This window comes from Felis catus, chromosome B2 (assembly GCF_018350175.1).
Source record: "Felis catus isolate Fca126 chromosome B2, F.catus_Fca126_mat1.0, whole genome shotgun sequence".
Lineage (NCBI taxonomy): Eukaryota > Metazoa > Chordata > Mammalia > Carnivora > Felidae > Felis > Felis catus.
In genome coordinates, this window is record NC_058372.1 from 15,382,098 (window position 1) to 15,402,500 (window position 20,403).

Genomic DNA, 20,403 nt, shown 5'->3' on the forward strand with positions numbered 1-20,403 from the left:
TTTTACTAACACCTGCTTGGGGCCAGATGTTCACCCCTGTGCCGGGCCGCGTTTGGGACAGTGCAATGCCGAGGGCTCGCTTCTGGAGGGAAATAGAGAGTTGATAGCACTGCACTGAGGTCATGAGAACATGCGGTGTGCATGGAGTCCTGACCTCAGGAGGTCTGGGTTAGGATCCTAGGTCAGGACTTGGCCACTGAACCTCAGTTTTTCTTCATTTGTAGAATGGGGACAATGGTGCCCGTGTTGCAGGGTGGTCGGCGGTAAAGCTTAGAAATAATACAAATCATACGAATGTCAAGTCCATAAATGCTCAGCGACATAGATTAATACTTGAATGTTATATGTAATATGTGCAAAATATGTCATGTATAATGTTATATAATTAATATTAATGTCTTTTCCAGGGAGGGTCGGATCATCGTGTCTTAAAATTAAAACTTTTCTCTGTTCGTGTTTGGGAAGGCAAAATTTTATGTTCATAGACGGCACCGTATTTTCTCAGGCTTGGGAACCTGCCTGATCTGTTAAGAGTCTGTATGATTATAAGTGATTTTCTTTGTAAAGAAGATAATTTGCATCCTCGGTTCCTCAACGTTTTCGTTGCTCTTGCCTTCCCCGTCGAAATAACCGTCTCTTCTGCTCCTTCTTATATAAACGCGCCGTGCCCAGCTTCTATATTCTAGGTTTCACTAGGATGGGTGCGTCGGTGGATGGACGTGGGGGTGAGGGGGGCATCCAGACTAGATCTACAGAATCACGCGTTGGAGTAGAGGTGAAGGCTTATTAACTCACCACATGCCCTTTGAGGCTTTCAGAGTTCTCTGTACATAGGATGACTCACCCCTTTGATCACGTCACGTTGTCACTCGGCATTTAAGGATCTTCTCTATTAAGCTAAACCGATGAGATGACGCACGGAACAGCATCCACAGAAGGCTCAGCACGTGGTTTGCGTGGCTTGGGGGTCTCTCTGTCTCCACATGTATGTGTTTTCTTCCTCCTCTTCCTCTCACGCATCTTAAACATCGATAACCCGGGAGCCCAGCCCAGCACAGACGTAATGGATTTTTGTTGAATGAAGGGGAGGGGGAGTGTCTTTTCTTCCCCAGATTCAAGTGCACCAGCAATTGATCCTGTCCAGGGGGCAGCGGCTTGTCACCAGACGCAAGCAGGGACTGCCAAAGGTCGTGATCAGTATTTTAGCCTGTGGGGTATTCCCGCTGTACATCCACCTGTTATGTGATGGCTGGGGAGTCTGTTGTGTTCAGCGAGCCGACTGAGAGAGATCAGGACTAAAAGGGCATCTGTACTTTTAACGTTTATTTGTTTTCGAGAGAGAGAGAGACAGAGTGTGAACAGAGGAGGGGCAGAGAGAGAGAGAGAAAGGGACACGCAGAATCCGAAGCAGGCTCCAGGCTCCGAGCTGTCAGCACAGAGCCTGACGCGGGGCTCGAATTCTTGAACTGCAAGATCATGACCTGAGCCGAAGTCGGACGTTTAACCGAGCCACCCAGGCACCCCTAGGAAGGATGTTTTCAAAGCTAAACCTTCAGTGGGGCTTGGTGTCTCATTGTGGGAACTCAAAAGTGGGTTAAGGTCAAGGGAGAAGTAGCAGAAATCCAACTTTCTTGCATTTTCTTGTTTTTTTTTTTTTTTCCTAAACCCCTGGCTCTGAGGCCGGAACTCTTTAACGCTGCCTTCACTGAGACCCATTGCCTTTGGGTCGGGCTCCCCCTTTCTCTCATACCTTACTCATGAGAGCACCTTTTTGGCTTTGAACGTGATTTTAGGAGGAAAGCAAAAAGCCCTCCTGGCAAGGCAGACCTGTTACTTGGCCACAAGACATCCAGGGCCACTGAGGCTCGTGCTGTTGGACCTCCAGCCAAGCCCAGTGTCTGGCCCCAGATGCAGTTCTGTGTGGAGCTTTTGCATGAACACAGGGCCTTTGAGTGAATGTCACCTTAAATGACCCTGCTTTGTATTTCTCAGGCTAGCCAAGCCTTTTGTGGGAGAAACCTGATAGCCCGTCAATATTTTCCTGATTTATAGATGGAGAAAATAAAGCCGTGCAGTGATTGAGTACATGTCCAACAATGTAGCAATAGCAACGTTCAGGTCACACCTACCCTTCACCCCTGCAATTCCCTTCACGTTTGGGGATTCATTTACCTATTTTGGCACAACTGTTTAGTACAGCCTGAGTTATAATGTTGAATAACTGGAAACATCCTAAGTGTATGTGTGTAGGGGAATGGGTTGTGTGAATTGTGCTATATTAATACGATATAATATGCAGCAAGTAGAACCAGAATTCAGATACATATCCACGGATATGGAAAGATCTCCCAAGATTTTAGGTGAAAAGTGAAGGTGTGAAATAGCATGTATAGCATGCTCCCATTTAGGTTAATTATTTTAAAAAGATAAATATTCTAGGAGGCTATACAAGCAACTGTTCATAATCGTTTGGGGAAGAGACAGGGATCGGTGAGGGAAAACTTATTTTCATTTTATACCCTGTAGTGTCAGATTTGTTTTTTTTTTAACGTTCCTATTTTGTTTTCATTTTAAAATTAAATTTTGTTTGGGGCGCCTGGGTGGCTCAGTCGGTTAAGCGTCCCACTTCGGCTCAGGTCACGATCTCACGTTCCGTGAGTTCGAGCCCCGCGTCGGGCTCTGTGCTGACAGCTCAGAGCCTGGAGCCTGCTTCGGATTCTGTCTCCTTCTCTCTCTGCCCCTTCCCCACTCACACTCTGTGTCTCTCTCTCTCTTTCTCTCTCTCTCAAAAATAGATGAACATTAAAAATAATTTTTGTTTACTTCCAAAATTTAATTTTTCAACACTTGTTTCACTTGTGTGTGTGTGTGTATTTTTTTTTTTTTTGTACAGGAAGTACATGCGTGTGATTCAAATTTCAAACGTTCCAAAGAATAAACCACGAACTGTTAAACTCCTTCTCTCTCCACCCCATGGCGCGGCCTTAATGATCAGGCAAGGGAGGGGCAGAGAGAGGGGGAGAAAATCACCAGCAGACTCCATGCTCAGCCTGGAGCCCGACGTGGGGCTCGATCTCACGAACCGTGAGATCATGGCCTGAGCCGAAATCAAGAGTTGGACACTTAACCGACCGAGCCACCCAGGCGCCCCTGATATTAGCATTCTAATCACACAGGGAAACATGAACACAAGCTGACATCCTCTCTGTCATACTCTCCACTGCCCAACTACTATATTTATAATACTGGGTTTTTAGAAGAAAACTAGTTGGGGAAGACACTAAAATTTTCTCAGCCTGTTAGCCATGGATAAAAGGCAAGAGTTGAGAATCCCAGGCTAGCCCATTTCTGAGGGCCTGCCCTTTGTCCACAGGAAGGACAATGAACCCCTGTTGTGAACACCCGTTGTTGAGTTCGGACTGAGTCTGAGTCCTAGGCAAGGCATGTGGCGGGTACCAGCCAGTACAGAGATAGCTCAGCAGTCTAACAACTGCTTGGTGTGCTGGAGGCACCTGGGCAGACCCATCCGGAGATGTGGTACCCAAGACAGTCGCAGGCTTTGCTCTCTTGGAGATTATTGGTCTAGTGGAGGAAAGCATACAGTTGGTTATTTAATTAGTTATAGTATGAGACGTGACAAGAAACGAGCATATACTAGGGGTCTGGGGAAGGCCATTAGCAAAGCAAGTCTTGTTGGCAAGGAGAGGATGGGTAGAAGGGTGGAGAATGGGGAGCAAGCAGCATTTCAGGTGGAGGGAACAGCAGGTGCCAAGGCTTCACGCGATAACTTTCTCACGATATGCAAGCAAAGGATGTAGAGAACCACAGCCATCATTTTTTTTTTTAATGTTTATTCCTTTTTGAGAGAGAGTGTGTGGGCAGGGGAGGGGCAGAGAGAGAGAGAGAGAGAGAGAAAGAATATCCCAAGCAGGCTCTATGCTGTCAGCACAGAGCCCAACACGGGGCTCGAGCTCACGAGCCGTGAGATCATGGCCTGAGCTGAAATCAAGAGTCGGATACTCAACCATCTGAGCTGCCCAGGTGCCCCAACAACCATCATTTCTTACAAATCAAAGATACTTTCCTCTAGAGTTCTCTGTTCCTCTGCGCTTGAGTTTAGTTGCTTGATTTTTTTTTTTTATTGGCACCCCCCTTCCCAGGTGGGTAGCTAGAGGTTGACAGACTCCCAGCTTCTTACAAGAAGGGTCTGGTAAGAGAGGGTAACAGGTACAGCACACAGCCTGTGCCCGAAGATACCCACGAGAGAAAATTCTAGAAAGGAGCAGCTCTGAGGTTGCCCTGGCGGTGTTGGGTTGGGGAACCCATGCCTCTCAGGACTGTGTGAGTTTGTGGAGTGACCTTTGCTGCCACAGGTAGCCTGTCAGTTGAAGTGCCTCAGACATTGGCTGAGCGTGTGGCAAATTCTCTAGGCCTCTGGCTTTCCGGCCACATTTTGTCTTGCTGTTTGGTTTTTTTTTTCCCCCTGGTGTTCTGCAGCACATTGACCCCCATCCCGTTCTCCCAAGAACCCACTGTGCCTCCTCTGACCCCCTGTTCAAGGAAGGCCTTCCCTGCTCCACCTGCTTGGCTGCTTCTTACTGGACTTTGGAGCTTGGCCCTGACATGGCTTCTTGGGGGGCATCGACTCCTTCCTCGTGTCCTTCAAGCCTGAGCCCCCAGTCGGGCGCTGGACTCCTGGTTTGCCATGCTGTGAAGCCGTCGGTCTGTGACTTTGAGGCTCTCCCAGGACATGGTGCTTCGCAGGTCTCTGCTTACTTTCTCTTGGTATTTAAGGACTTGGCGAGGCCGTTCAAGAGGCTCCGCAAATGTTTCTTTTTTTTCAATACTTTTTATTGAAATACTTTTTATTATTATTATATTTTAAAAATATATTTAAATAAATATATTTAAAAAATATATTAAATATATTAAATATTTATATTTATATTATATATAATTTTTATATATAATTATATATATCTAATTATATCTAATATATATAAATATATATAATATATTATAATATATATATTTATATATTTATTTATATATTATATATATTTATATATAATATTATATATAATATATAATATATTATATATAATTTATATATAATTTTTATATAATATTTTATATATAATATTTATATATATACTATATAAAATATATTAAATTATATATATTTAAAAATATATTAAAAATATATTTAAAAAATACTTTTTATTATTATTATTATTATTATTTTTTTTTTTTTTGAGAAAGAGAGAGACAGAGCGTGAGCAGGGGAGGGGCGGAGAGAGACGGAAATACAGAATCCGAAGCAGGCTCCAGGCTCTGAGCTGTCAGCTCGGAGCCTGACGTGGGGCTCGAACTCGCGAACCTCGAGATCATGACCTGAGCCGAAGGCGGCCGCCTAACCGGCCGAGCCACCCGGGCGCCCCGCTGAAAATGTTTTTTGAACAAATGGTCTGCAGACAACACCTTTAGGAACTGGATCAGGGTGATGCTGTATGGACTGAGCCTCCCATCAAGCCTTGAAAGGAGGGATCTGTTCTCTGCTGATCCTCGTGGCAGAGTGGGAGGAAGCCACAGGCAGCTGGGTGAAGGCAGGGGAAACTCACCGAGGAGACAGAATGTGATGCGAGGTGGGTGGAGGGGGAGAGAAAGAGTGGACACCATCTGGAGGACCCCTGTGGCCTTCTCCCCACCACTGGACTCCCTCCTGCAGGTCAACCCGGTTCCCAGGGGGGAGACTTTGCCCCCCAGGGAACATCTGGCCATGTTTGCAGGTAAATTTGGTTGTCCCAGCTAAGGAGGTTCTATCAGCATCTAGTGAGTAGAAACCAGGGATGCCGCTGTGAATATCCCACAGGGCGGGGCAGTCATCCCCCACCCCCCCAACCAAGAATGAGCCCGTGCAAAATGTCCCTCGTGCTGCTGTTGAGAAACCCTGTTGTAAGCAGACCGTGGCCTAGTCACATGCTGATGAACAGACCAGGGCTAGGTGAGTAAATGGTCATATTTCTAATTAACTTGCACACATGACCGGTGACCGTTGACAGGAAGTGTTTTATGACCAGGGATCCTCAGAGGAAGTGGGTCGGGGGCTCTCTGCTGCTTTGTTCATTGACGTCTTCTGCCTTCTCTCAGGACCCAGCTTCAGTGGGCTCCTCTGTCAGGGCTTGAGACGGGAAGATAGGCAGGAGATAGAGGCTGCACAATCCTCTGTGCTGCCCGCTCCCAGAACAGTCCCAGCGGCTGGCTGTGATTGTGCACAGGCCGTTGGCAGGTGTGGAGCTGTAAGAGGAACCATGTGTCCCAAGGAGAGGAAGGTGCTGTGGACTGAGTGTTGTACCCCCCCGCCCCCCACTCCCAGATTCTTACCTGGAAGCCCTAACCCCCATTGTGATGGTCTTTGGAGGCGGGGCCTCGGGGAAATAAGTAGGTTTCGATGAGGTCATGAGGATGGTGGGGCCGCCATGATGGGATTAGTGCCCTTCTAAGAAGAGTCACCAGAGGGATGATCTCTCTCCCCCATTTGAGGGTATAGGAGAAGGTGGCCATCTCCACACCAGGAAGAGGCTCCTGCTGGGAACCGATCATGCTGATCTCAGACTCCCAGCCTCCGGAACTGTGAGCAGAAATGTCTGCTGTTGAAGCCCCACAGCCTGAAGCCCTACGGCAGCCTGAGCGGGCCGAGACAGAGGTGAAGGGACCAGATGGGGAAACTTCCCTTAAGTTTCACTTTGAAAGAAGTATCAGAGTAGGCGTAGAAATAGGAGCTCCCCCTTCTCTTGGCTTCCTGAGTCTTATCACTCTGGAAAGTCATCTGGCCAAGACGAAATCTGGTCGCCAGTTGGGGCCGTGGCTGTCTTTTGTTCCTTGACTGATCTGTACCTTTGCACCTGTAGCTTCCTGTGTTGACATCGGGCTGCTCAGGGTGGGTTCTGAAGCTACCTGGTGTGCAGAGGGACAGGCTGGGGCTGAGTCAGTGATGAGGGAGAAGGCCCCCAACAGAGGAGAGCGAGGATGTCAGCGGGGAGACATGACCTTCGTATCGATGTTTGTGAATGTCGAGAGTGGAGACGGGGGCTTTTTCTGTGAAATGTGCCATTGGGAGCACAGGCTGCAAACATCAATGGTTTCTGCCAAGCTTTGGGTTTTGAGGTTGGCTCCTTCAGGGATGCTGGGAAAATGGGATAAATAGTATATTAATATGCCCAGCATAGTACTAGGCACACTAAATGTTTATAGAGTAAATAAGTGAATAAATGAATAGAAAAATGTGTGAATACATGTAAGTTTCCCTTGTACCGATGGTCTAGTTCAATGTTTCCCAAACTTTTTAAAAAAATTTTTTCCCGTTTTTATTTTTTTTAATTATTTTTTTAATATGAAATTTATTGTCAAATTGGTTTCTATACAACACCCAGTTCTCATCCCAACAGGTGCCCTCCTCAATGCCCATCACCCACTTCCCCCTCCCAATTTTTTAATGTTTATTTATTTTTGAGAGAGAGAGCAGAGAGAGAGGGAGACACAGAATCCGAAGCAAGCTCCAGGCTCTGAGCTGTCAGTACAGAACCCGATGTGGGGCTCGAACTCATGAACCGCAAGATCATGACCTGAGCTGAAGTCGGACACTTAACTGACTGAGCCACCCAGGCGCCCCTAATGTTTCCCAAACTTTTTTAACATGGTCCATAGTGAGAGATAACGTCTGTTTTATATTGCAACCCACTGACTGAGATTCTGCTTCTCTGTTGCTGCGTAATGAGCTATCCCAAATCCTAGTGGCTTGGAACAATACCAGCCATATATTTAGGTCTTAGGTCTGTAATTTGGGCAGGGTTGGTAGGGACAGCTCCTCTCTGCTCCACGCTCCGTCGTCTGGGTAGCTCTAAAGAGGGCAAGAGGCTAGAATCACTCGAAGGCTCACTCACTCATTTGTCTGGTTGTTGACACTGGCTCTTCTCTGGGACCTCAGCCTGGACGGTTGGCAGAAACTACCTGCGTGGGGCTTGGCCTTCCTCGTAGCATGGTGGCTGGATTCTGTAAGAGAGCATCCTGAGAGAAAGCGGGAGTCTTCTGGAAGCTGCATCACCTTTTATTATTACTGACCCTTCAAAGTCACATTGTGTCACTTCGGCTTTTTTTTTTTTTTCTTTCTTCCCATTGTGCCAGTTACAAAGACCCACCTAAATTCAAGAGGAGAGCCATAGATTCTAATTCTTCATCCGGAAGTGGCAAGGTTCTAGAATATGTGAGACTAGAAGTAACGTGATCACATTCGAAAAATACAGTTTGCCAAACCAATATTTCCATACCAGCATATTTGTACAATAACATATGTTACATACGTATAAATAACACATAATATATACGATATTCATATTACATATGTTATAAAATATATAAATATACGAACATATAAAACAAGTTTTGCAGGGTAATACTTCCTTTATTCCATGCATTACACTCTATTTTCTGTTCTGTTCTTTTTTTTTTTCTTAACGTTTATTTATTTTTGAAGGAGAGAGAGACAGAGCATGGGCGGGGGAGGAACAGAGAGAGGGGGGGACACAGAATCCAAAGCAGGCTCCAGGCTCTGAGCTGTCAGCACAGAACCCGACGCGGGGCTCGAACTCACGAACTGTGTGATCATGACCTGAGCCAAAGTCAGGCTCACTGAGCCACGCAGGCCCCCCAACACGGTACTTTTTAAGCAGACCAGAAGGCAAGGCAGGAAGTTGATCAGAGCGGCTGAATGATCAGAAAGTTCTCGGCCCCTGACGGAAGGTCACAGGCAGGAAGCATGGAAGGGCGGTGCGGGGGCATAGGTGATCCCTTCCCCCGCCCCAGCGGGGCACGGGCTGGCGGACTCCCTCAGAGAAAGTTCCCTGTGCTTCCGTTGGAGACATTGCTGAGACACCTCAGCCTCATGATGTGAACCCTTGAACCTTTTTTCTTCTTAAACTTGAGGCCGTCTTTCACGTGCTGGGTGTCTAAGGCGGTGGAAACTAGCAGCCGACGCAGTCACCCTGGGTGCCCGAGCTGAGAAGGGGACCGGAAAATGGAAACGTCAAGTGTGTGTCTTCACAGGCTGCCGCGGGGCTTTGGGTGGCACTTCCCCCAGCCTCCACGTGCACGCCCTCCTCACTTCCTCTCCAGCGCCCCGTTTTCATGGGGCTCAGCGACTGGTGGCACCCTGGACCCAGCCAGGCTCACGTTTAGTCAGAAGAGGCACTGGGACCAGTGCAAGGGAAGTTCATGTGGTTGGGACCCAGCCTTCTCCACACACTGCACGTGGGCTGGTTTTCCTTTTGTTTTCTTCGTTTTAAGTTCATTTATTTTGAGAGAGAGAGAGAGAGCGCGCCCATGCGAGCAGGGGAGGGGCAGAGAGAAAGAGAGAGTCCCAGGCAGGCTCCACACATCAGCGCAGAGCCCCACACGGAGCTCGAACTCACGAACCCTGAGATCATGGCCTGAGCCTAAATCACAGTTGAGTCGCAGGCTCAACTGACTGAGCCTCCCCGGCGTCCTCCCCACCCCCCTTTTATTTTCTAAGGCCACGAAGGAAAGGGAATGTGGAATTCAGAGATGTTTGGGAGGAAAAAGTCACTGGTTCCCACCTGGACTTTCCCAGCCCCGAGATGCTCGGACACCCCAGGCCTGCGTGTCTTTGAATGCTGACTGTGTTGCTGTCGCTGGGCGCGCCGTCGGGACTCTGTGCTCTGCCCGGCTCCGAGCTGCTTGAAAAGGGAGCAGTCAGCAGCCTGCCATCAGGGACTGGTCGGTTTTCTCTCTTGGCAAGATTGGCCTCAAAGTTTGGTAGTCCCATCCCGTGCTTGGTGGCCTCAGGGTCAGGAGGCTCAGTCTGGTGTCCTGGGGCACGCTAACGATGGAGAGGTGCCCAGCAGGCCCACCCCGCCCCCCTCTCCGGGCCTCTCAGATGTGCACAGACCGAGGGAGCTCCCGGCATAGCAGATGCTGGCACAGACTTTGCTTCCTTACCAACTGCAGTCGGGCATTTGTGAAACGTGGGTGCGTCAGACTTCAGTGAACCGAGTGTCCCAAAAGCATCAGGGAAGTTTTCTGTAAGCGGTCCTTGCAAAAAAAAAAAAAAAAAAAATCGTGTTTTGAACTCTTCACAGTTTGCTCGCCTCTGCTACCTCCCTCGAGTCTCTCCTTTTGTCCATTTGGATTCTTGCACAGTTTCTGGATTTTTCCGAAAGGCCAGCCGTCCTGCACACACATTCTCGCTTGCAGGGGCTTGATTTGTGTGCGAAGACACGTGGCCCTGGGTTCTGGGCAGACTCTGCGTGACCTTGAGAATGTAATTTCCAGACGACTGAGTCAGACTGGAAAAACTCAGCATGCGGGGGGCCTCTCCTGCCTCTTAGTTCATTCTGCGGGTTCCCGCAGAACCACACCGGGGCCGTTTCCAGCTTCCTGTGTTTTCTGAAAATGCTTTTCCGTAGTCTTGCTCATCACAACAACCACAGAAGAAATGCCGTCCCATTCCTGCTTCATGGAGGAGAAAACTGAGGCCCAGAGACGTTAAATAACCTGCCCCAAGACACGGGAAATGAGAGGAGCCAAGACTCGAACCCCAAGCTTCCGGCACCAGGGCTGTGTTCTCTCCCCAGTGGACTCTCCCAGCCATTCATTCCCAAAGCAAGAGAGCCCTGCAAAGAGCCTGTGTCATTTGGCAACGGGCTCTCTGTCCTCTGCTGCTTGGCTCCCAGTCCCATCCTGCTCGCAGGGTACCGGGTCGGCCCTTGCTGGAGGGAGTCCCTGCCTCACCCATCCACCCTGACCTGTGCTTCTCGGTCCCCAGGGGTGTCGTTCCCTCTGCTTGCCCCCGGGCCCTTGCGGCTGCCCGCTCCCTGGTGCCCGCGAAATGAGAGCAGCGTATTCAGTCGGCATCCCAGGGAACAGAAGTATCGCATCTGCAGGTCAGGAGTTTTCTTTGCACGTAAAGAAGAAGCTGAGCTAGGGAGGTAGGGTGTCGTGTACTGAGCTACTTACGGAATGACCTTGGCCTCGCAGCCTGAGCGCCCTCAGCATCCTCCCCTGTATGGGAGAGTGGGCTTAGCTGTACTCTCAGGGCGACACGTGACCCTTCTGGAGGGCAGCTAGCCCAGTGCTTTGCACACAGCAGGTGCTCAATAAACGGACCGGTCCTGTTTTCTCAGGAGTGTCCTTGTCAGCATTACTGCGTATGAATTTCAGCTGTCATTAGGAGTCTGTCTCCCTCGAATGCTGGAGCGAGGGGGTCTGGTGCTTATGTTGCTTTTTGCCTGCCAGGCATTTCGCCGGGCACTTTGGATGGGTCCTCAAACGTAATGCTGTCTGGGGTTTCTGCCCGTTGTTTTCTTTTGGAAGTGAAGCAGACTGTCACCTACTTGGGTGGCAAGAAAGTTTTGAGTAAACCAGCCGTAAGGGGTGCAGCACTTTGTGGGTGCCACGTTCATTCCCACACATGCTTTCCCTCCTGGAAGAATCCGCATTTCAAGCAGCATCGGATGTTGAAGAAACCACCAATTAAGGCAAGGTGGGGGGGGGGGTAGGGGTGCGCCTGGCCGGCTCAGTCAGGGCACGCGATGCTTGATCTCAGGGTTGTGCATTCGAGCCCCATGTGGGGTGCAGAGATTACTTAAATAAATACAACTTAGAAAAGAAAAGTAAAGAAAAGCAAGGTGGATTTAAAATACTTCCTGGGGTGAAATCGCTGGTCATTCGTATTCACAGTCTAGTCTGCTAGCTGGCTTTCTAAAATAGAAGTTATCTCAATCGAAAGGAACGTGGGTTTCCTTTTTCCTTCTCTCTTCTTCTCATCTGCCTGAAACAGTGACTCGCTTGCCAAGGGTCCAAGTGTGGACATGCGCTAAGCATCTCCGCTCTGCTCTTTGGGAGCGTCTGCACCTGTCCTGGGGAGGTGTTAGTGAGACTAACTCGTGGTTAGTGGGGGGGGGGGGGGTGGAGGGAGGGATTTACTGGGGAAGGAATAGAGAGTCTGTGCTGTAGCATCTTGGGGACACCCAGCATCCCTTGAGGAACCCCAGTGCCCTTCTCTGCAGGGTGGCCTGTCTCTCCAGTCCCTTCCGGCCGTACCGGAATACCACAGCTATGGTAGCACTTGGGGTTTTCACGGCGTCATACACCCTGAATCTTCTGGCTCTTTTTGTTGTCACTAGAACGCAAGGGTTGGATTGCAGCGTTCCCGGGAGAAGGGCATCATTAGCGGAAAAGGGAGGGCGATCCTGTGTATTGTGTATTTGCGTGTGCATGCGTTATCCGTGCATCGTGTCTTCACGTGTGTGTCTGTGTGAGTAGGTCTGCGTGTGCAAATGTGTTCGCACCTGGATGTACGTACAGAAGTGAAAAAGGGGAGGGGCCCCAACCATTCCCTGGGATCCCTTGGATGCGTTTCTCCTCAAAGGAGCTGCAGCTAGTAAGTTCGGATTTCGCCCCCGGCTGCTTCCCAGTTGCTGGGTCTGTTTGATTGACAGCCCTAGAGGGAGGCTCGGCTTGCCCAGCAAACCCTTCTGCACTCTTCCAGGGACCCGCCTTAGACAGGAGGGGCGTCCAGCCCCCGTGACGTTCGTCCTAGCCAAGTCCCAAAAAGTGAGAGACGCTAAAGATGCTGACTGAATTACAGAATGAGGTTTTTCTCCGCTGCCTCTCGGAGGAAAGGCTAGTAAAGCTGAATAAAGCCACAGTCAGGGGAGAGAAAACAGGTGTTGGGGGCGGCATGTGCCTTTTGTGCACTGGTCAAATACAGGGGGCTCGGGCTGGTGGAAAAAGATTTGATGGGGCTTTTTCTGACGATACCGGCAGATATCCAGTCTCCCACTGCAAGGTAATTCTTCAAGTATTTCTTTCGCTCAGATTTTGATATGCATGTGGCCACACCAATGGAGGGGGGAGGGGAAGCTTAAGAAATTATTCATCATCTAGTATACCACATTTTCTGTAATTATTCACAACACAGGTTTTATATCTCCCCCTTATTGAATACTCACTGTGTCCCAGACACTGGGCTAAGAATTTTACACGCAAGGGGCGCCCGGGTGGCTCAGTCGGTTGAGCATCTGAGCCGACTTCGGCTCAGGTCACGATCTCATGGTTTGTGAGTTCGAGCCCTGCGTGGGGCTCTGTGCTGACAGCTCGGAGCCTGCAGCCTGCTTCGGATTCTGTGTCTCCCTCTCTCTGCCCCTCCCCCCACACACGTTCTCTGTCTCTGTCTCCCAAAAATAAATAAATGTTCAAAAAAAAAATTTTTTTTTTAAAGAATTTTACGCACAAAATAATTCTTACGTTCAGACGTTTAGGTTGTTGCCAGCTCTTTTTTTCTAGTATAAATGTGCTTAGATGACTATCTTAGCATATAACTTTTTGCCTGATTTATGACATCCCGTGTGGAGTGGATTTCTCAGAGCACAGTTACTGGGCATGGAATTTTAAAAAAACACGCTAGGAACATGCTTCGTGCAGGTTTGCTTTGGAGCCAGCTTCTACTCCCACACAAAGGAGGAACGTGCCTGTGCCTACTTCTTCCTAAAGACTCTGGAAAATCAGTCCTTTGTCAAAGTAGAGGCATCAGCCAGCTGTCTGACCAGAAGCGCAGAGGGCTAAAAGGACTATCTAGTTTACTCTAGAGACTTAGAAGGAAGGACGTCGGGTCTTCTCCTGGGTGTCCATCCGAGGCGAAGGTGGAAAGGAAAAACTCTGCCGTTATTCCCACGGAGTCGGGACGTTTTCAGGAGGGTTCTGGAGGCCATCCTGGTGTATGACAGCTTTTATCTTTGCTCCTGCTTCTCTTCCACTGTTAACCTGCTTAGCATTCCACTCTCGAGTTTAGCTGTCTCTCGGAAGGAGATGGGAGGGGGTCTTCTCCTGAGGGTCAGGGCCACGCGTGGGCTCTGAGCGGGAGGAGAGCCGCTCCCTGGGGATTGCACTGCTGAGCCCTCCCCACCGGGTCTCTCTGCCTGGCTCCGTGTGGCATGTCCGAAGGCTTGGGTGGGGTGTCGCCTTTTAAAAACGGCGCCGATGCGGACAAATGGGAGAAAATATATTTGGAAACAAGCCTGTGTATGCAGAGAAGTCAGGGGGGCCCGCCGGCCTTGGGTTTTCCCGTGAAAATCAAGTTTTCTTCCTCCAGACCAGGTTGAAAGGCATGGGCTCGGTTCCGCGCAAGCCGGCAGGTAGGTTTTGGGTGCCTTCTGTGTCCCAGCCGTTGTCACTGGGGACAGGGTAGCAAGCAGACCAAGCGCTGCCCGCACGGAGGTCACACACCTTCCCGTGGGGGATGGTGTCCCCTAAGGGGATGATGGTGGCCCTGAAGAAAGCAGAGCAGGGGGAGGACCAAGAGTGATGGGGGCGGGGGGGATGCTGGCCTCCTGGGGTCACGAGAGAAGGGCTCTCTGAAGATTAGCCAGCTGAGCAGAGAATGGAAGGAAGCGAGGGAGCGAGATGTGTGAATGTCTGGGGACATTCCCAGGGTGCATGTTGGAGGTGGAAACCACAGCAAGCACAAAACGGGAATGTGTTGGCGTGTTCCCGACAAAGAGGAGGCCGGTGGGCTGGGAGGGAACGAGTGACGGGGAGAGGGCCGAGGGGCCGTGGTGTGGGGTTGTGTGGGAGGAGGGGCAGATCAAGGACTGCTCAGTAAGCCATGGTAAGGATTCGGGGCTTCTCTGTTCAGGGTGCCACCAAGCCATCGGAGGGTGGCTGGCAGGAGGGCAGTGTGATCTGATGTCTCACTTTTGTTTTTTCTTTTATGTTTGTTTATTAATTTTGAGAGAGAGAGAGAGAGAACTGGGGGAGGGACAGAGAGAGAGGGAGAGGGAGAATCCCAAGCAGGCTCTGCACTGACAACGCGGAGCCCCAAACGGTTCAATCTCATGAACCGTGAGAGCATGACCCAAACCAAAATCAACCGTCAGACGCTCAACCGACTGAGCCACCCAGGCGCCCCTGAGGTCCCGTTTTAAAACGTGGACATCCAGGAGCGGCCCGTTTGGTATCCTACGCTGTAGGGAGGCCAGGTGTCGTTTGCCACCACTCTGTCCCTTGGGAGTAGAGCTCTGGCCAGTAGAGTCCCGGGCAGCTCTCTGGCATCCTTCCCTCCCACAGGGCAAAGCAAGAGCTTTTAAAATAGCCTGTTTCCTTTTTTGGAATCTTGATCTCCAGGTTCCAATCACAGCCATCTCCTTTGGAAAGACACTCACCCCTTCAATTGGCACGAGTCTTTCTTTCTGCGTTCTTTCTTCAACAGGAAATGTAGGAGAGGGCCAACATGGCAGCCTGGCCTCGAGCAAAAGCCATCTGCTCCCTTTCCCCCCCACGCCAAGCCTTCTGCTGGATGGGAAATTAAGGGGAAAAAGAACAAAATCAGGAACCACCTGCGGCAGCTCCCCAACCACACGGGCTGACCAGGAAACAGGGAACAGACACTTCGTCAGGAGGCATTTTGTTTTTGTTTTGTTTTTTGTTTTGTTTCGACTCTTGAAAATGTAAATCCAAGGGCGCCTGGGTGGCGCAGTCAGTTGGGCGTCCGACTTCAGCCAGGTCACGATCTCGCGGTCCGTGAGTTCGAGCCCCGCGTCAGGCTCTGGGCTGATGGCTCGGAGCCTGGAGCCTGTTTCCGATTCTGTGTCTCCCTCTCTCTCTGCCCCTCCCCCGTTCACGCTCTGTCTCTCTCTGTCCCCAAAATAAATAAACGTTGAAAAAAAAATTAAAAAAAAAAAAAAAGAAAATGTAAATCCAAGTTAGTTAACATATAATGTGATGATTTCAGGAGTAGAACTCAGTGATTCATCACTTCCATATGATAGCCGGTGCTCATCCCAACAAGTGCCCTCCTTAGTGCCCATCACCCATTCAGCCCACCCCCCCACCAACACCCCGCCAGCAACCCTCAGTTTGTTCTCTGTATTTAACAGTCTCTTAGGGTTTGACTCCCTCTGTTTTTATCTTATTTTTGCTCCCCTTCCCCGATGTTCCTCTGTTGTGTTTCTTAAATTCCACATATGAGTGAGATCATACGGTATTTCTCTTTCTCTGACTGCCTTCTTTGGCTTAGCATAATACCCTCTAGTTCCGTCCACGTTGTTGCAAATGGCAAGATTTTGTTCTTTGTCATCGCCGAGTAATATTCCACATCTTCTTTGTCCATTTGTCAGTTGATGGATGTTTGGGCTTTTCCCGTAATTTGACTGCTGTTGCTAAGGATGCATTTGAAACGTCTGTTGGCTTCTCTGCCTGTTTGACTTCCTTCTGGGGCTTTGTATTATCGATGATATCAGCAAAAGGGACTGAGAAACATTTCCCAGGATAACAGGAAGACCCTTGCTTGACCAGTGCTCAGAAGAACTTGGTTTTCATTCAACCGGTGTCAGATGGTGGGACTACTTCTTAAGCTTTAACTGGAGTCTGAGCTTGACTTCCAAGATGCCTTTCTGCTTTAACGTCTTACACCTCTAAGTAAGAATATAAGAAGAAATACAGCAGAGGTGACTGATCAAGCCACTCTTCTGGGCTTCCAGGAGAGAGATGCCTACAAGTGGTGGCCCAGGTCTGAATTCAGGGCAGGCTTCTCTGTGCCCCCCTTTAGGACATCCATATTCATTCTTTTCTTTTTTTTTTTTTTAATTTTTTTTTTCAACGTTTATTTTTGGGACAAAGAGAGACAGCATGAACGGGGGAGGGGCAGAGAGAGAGGGAGACACAGAATCGGAAGCAGGCTCCAGGCTCCGAGCCATCAGCCCAGAGCCTGACGCGGGGCTCGAACTCACGGACCGCGAGATCGTGACCTGGCTGAAGTCGGACGCTTAACCGACTGCGCCACCCAGGCGCCCCCATATTCATTATTTTCAAGATATCAGAAGCTTCATGGCTTGAAGGGTGGGATAAGAAAATAAAACTTCTTCCACGCCGGGAGAATCATCCCCAACAGCTTCATATGTAGCAAAAGGACCTTGTCTCATCAGCCACGCGTCACCCAGGCTGTGTGTCTTGCTTGGATTTTTGCGTGGCTGGCTTCCAAAAACGACAGGCCTAAGCCAGGTCTGGGGCTGAATACCTTTCTTCTTGCCTGCGAGCTACCCACGTTCTTCCAGGCAGAAGAGGATGGGAGCCCCAAGGCCTTCACCTTTAGAAAGCCCCTTTTCCCTCTTACCTTGTTTCCATCTTCTCAATGTGCCTGACACCTGCTGTGCAGTCAATTCATCCTTACATTGATGAAAGCGGCCCATGTTTTCTGGAATGTTCTTACTGACATGTTCTGGAATGTACTGACGTGTTTCTGGAATGTTCTTACTGACACGAGAGTGTGCTCTACGCGGAGGGGTGGATTCAGCTCTTTCGACTTACTGGTTTCCCAGCAGGTCCCAGTGGAGGCCTGCGTTATTGTTTCAGTGATGACGTGGCAAGTGATGGCGAAACTCATGCTGTGGCTGAAAGAACCCATATTCCAGCAACGCTTTCCCTGCCGTGTTTACGAGACGCTGTCCCCGGGCTCAGGGCTCGGTTGCTGCTTTGAGCCTGACATTGTTGTGGGTCTTTGTGCGTGACAGGCTGCATGATCCAATAAAAAGCCCTCCGTGCTAGGTGATGCCCGTCTCTGGTAGCAGCACTGCTGGGTCAGTAAACAGTACTGGTACTTAGTAGTCTGTGGTCTAATTCTCTGCTTTTGCTCTAGGAGCTGACTTAAATCAGTGGGACCGTTCGGCAGTTGTCGGGTTCTTTTGGAACCCATTTCTAACTCAGCTTTTGAAAGTAGGTAAAGGCGGAGCACCCAAGCACGGATTACTGGAATCCTCTAGGGCACGGAGAAACCTAGCATGGGCTTGTTAGGGAACTCGTTGTCTTTCAAAGCGCAGCGTGTATGGTAGGTGCTTTATAAGGACATTGACAAGTTGATTTAATCTGGTTCCTGGCGTGGATGACAGTCGTGACCTGGGATGATGACGAGGGTAATGGGGAGGTTTGAGAAGCCAGGGGCAGGGTCTGTGCTGGTTTCTTCCCTGGGCCCCCTTCATTCTACCAGCATGTCCTTCTTGAATCTGACCACTTGTCTTTGTCCCCACCGCCGTCACCCCAGCTCCCATTGTGGGTAGCCATGGCTGGATAACGCAGGTAGAATTCTTAGTGCAGAGCCCGCCATATGGTGAGTGGTCGATAGAGGATAGATATAAAATGTTGATTGTGGATAACCCGAGAAGCGTGATGCATCTATATGAACTACCGTTTCCTGATTAAAACTGTTCTGAGACTCCCCTTCGGGTAAAAATCAAGGGCCTACCAGGGCCAACAGCCCCAGCCCCTGCCTGTAGACCCTAAATTCCATGAGGGCTGAGGACCACGTCTGTCTTTAACGAGTGCCTGGTGCGTGGTTGGTGCTAGAGAAACACAGTCCGTGTCTGTTGAATGAATGAATAGACACCTGGATGCTGGTCATGATAACCACACAGATTATGATGCTAACGATCAGGTAGGCGAATGGCCAGCATGTGCCGAGCCCTCAAGTGCGTGCTTTGTGTTCTTCGTGTCAAGTGACCACTTCCACAGCTCGGAGCAGATATCCGTGTGATGGGAAAGTGAGCCATCCAGTGGGTCAGCTTGTCTGGCTATTGAATCCAGAACCACAGAGGCTCTGGGCTGTTACCTGATGCTGTGTGGAGGTTAGGCCAAGCCCCCATCAGATCCAGGACGCGGACAGGTGCCTCGCCCTAAGGAAAGATGAGGGGTGGGAAGGCATCGAGGTTGGCAGCTGCCTGCCCAGTGGCATCCACCTCCTGAGAACTAGGTTTTGTGCTCGGAGCTTGAGTGGCCAAGGCTAGGTGGGTGGAAGAGGTGGGGTGACTCAGAGATTCCGCTTCTGTTTCCGTAAGGACAACTCCCCCCTCTCGGAGGGAATGTCAGTGTTGAAGGGGCTCGATGGGTTGGAAGGGCAGGGCAAACTGGCTGGCCGTGTGTTTCGTAGTCCAGCGTGTTCTAGAACTGTCCCATGAGGAGACCCGTCTGTTCAAGAGGGAGGGGACCAACTTTAAACCAGGACCTGAGAAGAGCTGGTGGTTCGGGTCTAGCTGCCGACGCATGTTTTAAGCGTGCTCACCAAAGAGGCCAACAGTGCTGGGGAGGGATCTGAAGGTAGGCAGTGCAGGGGGAAGAGGGAGTCCTTCCAGCAGAGAGCCTCCTCCTTCCCTGCCGCTGGGTGTTGTGGGGACATCATCCCTGACACGCTTTCTCTTCAGCGCAGACCTCTCCTCCCTGCTTGGCCGCTGTGGCCGCTGATCACCAGCAGCAGGAACAGCAGGCCAGTTCTGTTTCTGGCCGCTGCATCAGCTGGGGTTACGACAGCCTTTACTTTGAGTACCAGCCTCTTCTGACTGACGCCATATTTGACTGATGCCATATTCCTGGGAATCTAGGGCCTCCCCGACCCCCACCCAAGAAAACCTTGTTTAAAATTATGTTCTACTTACGTGATGTGTCTTTTGACTTCGACTGACTATCCTGATGCCTGCTGTTAACCCCTTTAGACGTTCAGGCCCATGATAATAACAGCTAACATTTATGAAGCGTATCACTATGCACTGTGCTGAAACGTTTCCACGGCAGCCCAATGATGTCAGCACTCTTTGTTGGTCTCCATTTTACAGATGGAGCCGTGGAGGCACCCAGAGGTCATGTGAGGGACCCAGGGCTACACATCCAGCGAGTGGGGGGCGGGGGCCAGGAACTGAACCCACATAGAGCGACTCTCAGACCTGCTTGCTTCAGCCCCAAGCTAGGCAGCGTGCCCCGCCCGGGTGAGCCGTGATCACCGTGAGCTTTCTATTTAAGGCAAACAGCTCAGCTCTTGGCCTCTTGAGTCAGTCTTGTTCAGTCGATTGGGTTTGCAGTGGGGCTGGCTGACTCTGGCCCTCTCTGGATTCTTCTAGCACTCACAGATCTGCGTCACACAATCTGGTACTCCATCCAGCGGGACCGTACTGCCATCTCGAGTCATTTCCAAATATGCACATCTTTTCTTCCTTCCAGATTGCAAGATGCTAAGGAAAAGGGCCCATGGTTGGTTTTTCTCCAGTTTCCCCACAGCACTTGGCATGTTATTGGGCACTTGGAAGTGGTTTAATGCCCTTTAGCCTGACTAGGGGACAGAGTAGCCTGCCTGGTACGTAGCAGACTTCTGGAGATGGAGGAAGCATTCATTGGGCTGTTATTAAAGCCTTTATCTGTAAAGGAGAGGAGAACATCATCTATAGACTCTTAGAACCGGACTTTTGGGAGAGTTGTCAGGGACATGACATTCTTATGCATTTTATATTGGCCTCTTTCTATTGAGTGGTTTATTTTGTTATTTTTTGTAATGTTTATTTACTTTTTGAGAGA

General features: G+C 49.9%; 1 protein-coding gene and 1 long non-coding RNA gene across 7 annotated transcripts in view; one reads left to right on the plus strand and one right to left on the minus strand.

The window, feature by feature from the left end:
- The window catches only part of GFOD1 (glucose-fructose oxidoreductase domain containing 1), a 120,815-nt gene that overhangs the window by 49,857 nt on the left and 50,555 nt on the right, over window positions 1-20,403 (plus strand). Inside the window, exon 1 of one of the 6 annotated variants that reach the window (XM_045057103.1) lies at window positions 6,574-6,706. The exons of 2 other annotated variants lie outside the window; for them this stretch is intronic. Coding sequence is in view for 1 of the 4 variants with exons in the window: in XM_019830221.3 (XP_019685780.1) it covers window positions 14,066-14,210 (145 nt within the window). In the remaining 3 variants the exon portion in view is untranslated. Of the gene's footprint in view, window positions 1-6,573; window positions 6,707-12,016; window positions 12,866-13,265; window positions 14,211-16,889; window positions 19,821-20,403 lie in introns of those variants that run through there. 3 more of the 6 variants (XM_019830222.3, XM_019830221.3, XM_045057104.1) reach the window with 3 other exon arrangements.
- Window positions 6,161-8,345, minus strand: LOC123385295. The gene is made up of 3 exons (XR_006597550.1): window positions 7,944-8,345; window positions 6,385-7,186; window positions 6,161-6,297 (listed from the first exon to the last, which is right to left on the minus strand). It is a non-coding gene; the product is annotated as an uncharacterized LOC123385295 (long non-coding RNA).